Source organism: Oreochromis aureus, linkage group 8 (genome assembly GCF_013358895.1).
Source record: "Oreochromis aureus strain Israel breed Guangdong linkage group 8, ZZ_aureus, whole genome shotgun sequence".
NCBI lineage: Eukaryota > Metazoa > Chordata > Actinopteri > Cichliformes > Cichlidae > Oreochromis > Oreochromis aureus.
The window spans coordinates 9,541,947-9,545,352 of record NC_052949.1 but is presented as its reverse complement, the minus strand read 5'-3'; the positions used below and the strand labels follow the sequence as shown (position 1 = coordinate 9,545,352).

Below are 3,406 nucleotides of genomic sequence, written 5' to 3'. Positions count from 1 at the left end.
AGAGTCAGTGGAAGCACAAAAAAGAAAGAAGTAACACACTGTAGCTTTTAACTGGAGTTCTATATTGCTCAGCAGCAATACTGTCAGCACCAGACTCTAAACAAGCACAAAGTGTGAGAAATGAATGTCATTTTATTTTAAACAAAAATGTTTATTAGCATTCACCTTAAGCACTTACAAGACATTTGAGAGGTTCACAGAGGAATGCAATACATATCATAAAGCAGGCAGAACTGCCCTTGAAACCCTTCAACTAGGAGTCCCACTGGAACCACTTTCAAAGCGAGCAAGGCCAGTTATCAACAGTTGATAAACCATAGAGAGGAGCAAGGGGGGAAAGGAGGAGGGAGAATAAAAAGAAAAGAAAGAAGAGGATCTGTACAGCACATGGAGGGAAGGTGAAGTCACAAGACAGGAGAGGATGGATGATCTGCCACACCTGTGAGCTTACAAACCGGCAAACAGCAGCGGAGGGTCGAGCCCCGGAACAGCGCCGGGCACTCAGCACCGCAACACGCCACACCATGTCACCACCGCACTGCACCGCATCTTAACAGCTAACCAGCATTATTCAACTGCTACACAACTGCGCCTAGTGCACAAAAGATACACAAGAAAGAGGGTTAGAGTCATAGGAAAGCAACTTTAACCAGACAGAAAAAAAAAATTGACAGAAAAGAAAAATGTATGCTGCTGGATTAGCAGGTCACAAATTAAGTGGGTTACTTGTCACTGAGCAACAAGCAATTTTCCAAATAAGAGTGGTAAAACATAGCTGTAAATACACTGAATAACACCCCCCCTTAAACAACTTCAAACTTTCCATAGCCAACTGGGAAGGGTGTGTAAACAAGGGTTTTCACTGGAGGAAAATCTTTAGTTCAGAATAATTAAGTGTAAAAATCAAAGTGAAAAAAGAAAATTTAAATGACGGAAGAAGAAAAAAAACCTCACAAATACCTTTGAATAAGCTCAGCTTTACAAACAATGATGAATCATGCTAAATTTACAGAATTTGTTTAGGTAGATCAAGTCAAATTAGACATTTAAAACATGTTAGACCAAGTTCCAATAACCTTTCAGTCTGCATTCAGTGGCAATAGTTGAGTCCACTTCAATCTGAGACTCTTCCTGATGTCCTCAGCATAGCATCAATCATTTGAGATCTGGAAGGAAAGACAGAACAGAGTCAGCAAGAGCCAAACCCAGAGGTTACATCAACTCCTGCAGCTGACCTGGATTATAACATGTAGTTTTGTACTGATCTTTCTCCTGACACATCAAACTGGCTGTTTAGACATTAATTTCTCTTAATAAGCCTAACATTTCTATTTATTGACACATTAGTTAACAAACAAAATAAAAACAAAAAAACAACACCTTTCTTGGCCCTCACTCTCCCCAAAACTAGCTCTAACAAGTCTCTTACACTCGGGCATATTTGGAAAAACAAACCTCGGGGTCCGTTCCCTTTGTGAGAGGCGGAGGACACCACAGTGCATCTGCCTGTGGTCCCCGTGAACGTACCTCACCACACCACCTCATACACCAACTGACAGCCCGAACCACCGCCATGACGACCTGCTCCATAGCAACCATCGTTGCCTTGTTGACCTGCTCCTTAGTACCTGCCATCGCTCTCAGCAACAGGCAGGTCACATGGGCGGGTCACACACTAACTGCTCTCACACTGCAACACCCCCATCTCCTCCTCCTCCCTTTGCAAACAGGACTCCGCAGCTTGGAGGAAAGAATTCCACATTTAGGTGAACGTTTTGAGTGAAGTACCCCCCCACGTCCCAACCACCCACTCCCTCCCATACATACTCATCAAATATCCCAATCTCCCATTGCCTGTGCATGCTTTAGATTGGCTGAACATGCAAGCAAAGTAAAGCACACACAGAACTAGGACTGTTGGCTACAACAGTCCAACTCTTATTTAAATAACACAAATATCGGGGATTCTGCAGACTTTTGTATGTAAATGGCCATAATGTCAAAGACTGCAGAACACAAACCCAACTGGTGGCTGATTACCACCCTAGTTAATATAATTGAAACTAGTAACATGAGCCACCCTTTCCCCTTCCCCTTTTATACCGTCATGTTGCATCCGCATTTGGGTTAAGACTCTGCTCCGGCGTCCCCTGGGGATTTAGGTCTACTCTTGGATTTGGACCTGGACCTGGACCTGGACTTCGACTTCGACTTCGACTTGGACCCTCTGTTGGAAGCTGGGGTTCGACTCCTTGACTTGGACCTGGAACGGGACCGAGATCTGGAGGGCGACTTTGACTTGCTCCGCCGGGGGGTTCTGGATTTGGACTTAGACTTGGACCTGGATCTGGAGTAGGAACGGGACCTGGAGCGGCTGTAATGGTGGCGGCTCCTGGATCTCGAGCGGCTTCTGCTCCTGGACCGGCTGCGGCTACGTCTTCGACGGCGAGGACTGGCTGAACGGCTACAGATAAAGAGAGAAACACAATTTAGTCAGCAACTGTCCCAACAGCTTCTTTAAATAGGAAAATGTACAAGTAAATTGTTTTCTGTTTTCATTCACAACTAAACAATATATTTAAGTTTTCAACAACTATTTATATCAAATAATGCATTTGTAAACTACCTTGAACTTTAGCCACCATGTCAGTGACGATTACCAGGTAATATGTAACTGGTAAACATAAACAGTGGAAGAATGTTAACTATTTTCGTTTAGATCGCCATGTGCTTTGCAAACAGCTTTGTGTAAACAGCCCCTTGCGCTAACCTAAAGACCTAAATTACCTCCTGCTTCTGCGTCCGTATCCGTATCTCCTTGGCGGAGGGCCTCTCCGGCTGTACATGGAGTCTGGCGGCCTTCCGTATCGAGCCATCTGAACCCGAAGCTCCCGCCCGTCGAGCAGCGCGCCGTCCATGGCGTCCATTGCGTCTTCGGCGTCGCGCTTGTCGAGGAACCGCACGAAAGCGAAGCCTCGGCTCTCCTTGGTGTACCTGTCCCGCGGGATATACACATCTCCCACACGGCCGTACTTCTCAAAAACTCGGCGCAGAGTCTCCGGCGAAGTTCGGTAAGTCAGGTTGTCCACCTTTAGGGAGGTCATCCCCTCAACGTCTGGCGGCGGCCTTCCGTAGCTCATTTTCTTCTTTTCCAGACAACTAAGCAGGCCAGTTAGGACAAAAACCTTTAGACCCTAGCGTGCTATTAATCCGCTACAGTGCGTGTTAAAGCTGTAACCGATGAGCTGAATTCAAAATCTCGATGTTTTTCTGATAGTATCGCTCTACTTGTTTCTTTCACCGCGCTGTTTTTCACGTGAAATGGCGGCAACGACGCTTCCTTTTCACCTTTCTTTGCGCCCGTGTTGGCTTCCTCTGATTGGCTGTCCCTAGAGTCCGCGTCTTT

The 3,406-nt window shown here is 45.9% G+C and overlaps 1 protein-coding gene across 3 annotated transcripts; it reads right to left on the bottom strand.

Annotated features, from left to right (window-relative positions):
* Window positions 1-130: 130 nt before the first annotated feature.
* Window positions 131-3,331, bottom strand: srsf2a (serine and arginine rich splicing factor 2a). 3 transcript variants are annotated; one of them, XM_039616298.1, is made up of 3 exons: window positions 2,788-3,331; window positions 2,104-2,464; window positions 131-1,740 (listed from the first exon to the last, which is right to left on the bottom strand). In XM_039616298.1, the coding sequence occupies exons 1-2, from the start codon at window positions 3,138-3,140 to the stop codon at window positions 2,128-2,130; spliced, it is 690 nt and encodes a 229-aa protein (XP_039472232.1). In that variant the 5' UTR covers window positions 3,141-3,331; the 3' UTR covers window positions 131-1,740; window positions 2,104-2,127. The 3 variants fall into 3 exon arrangements, with proteins under 3 accessions (XP_039472232.1, XP_031615526.1, XP_031615525.1); XM_031759666.2 differs by having other exon boundaries at window positions 131-1,166; window positions 2,788-3,330; XM_031759665.2 differs by having other exon boundaries at window positions 131-2,464; window positions 2,788-3,330.
* Window positions 3,332-3,406: the final 75 nt, after the last annotated feature.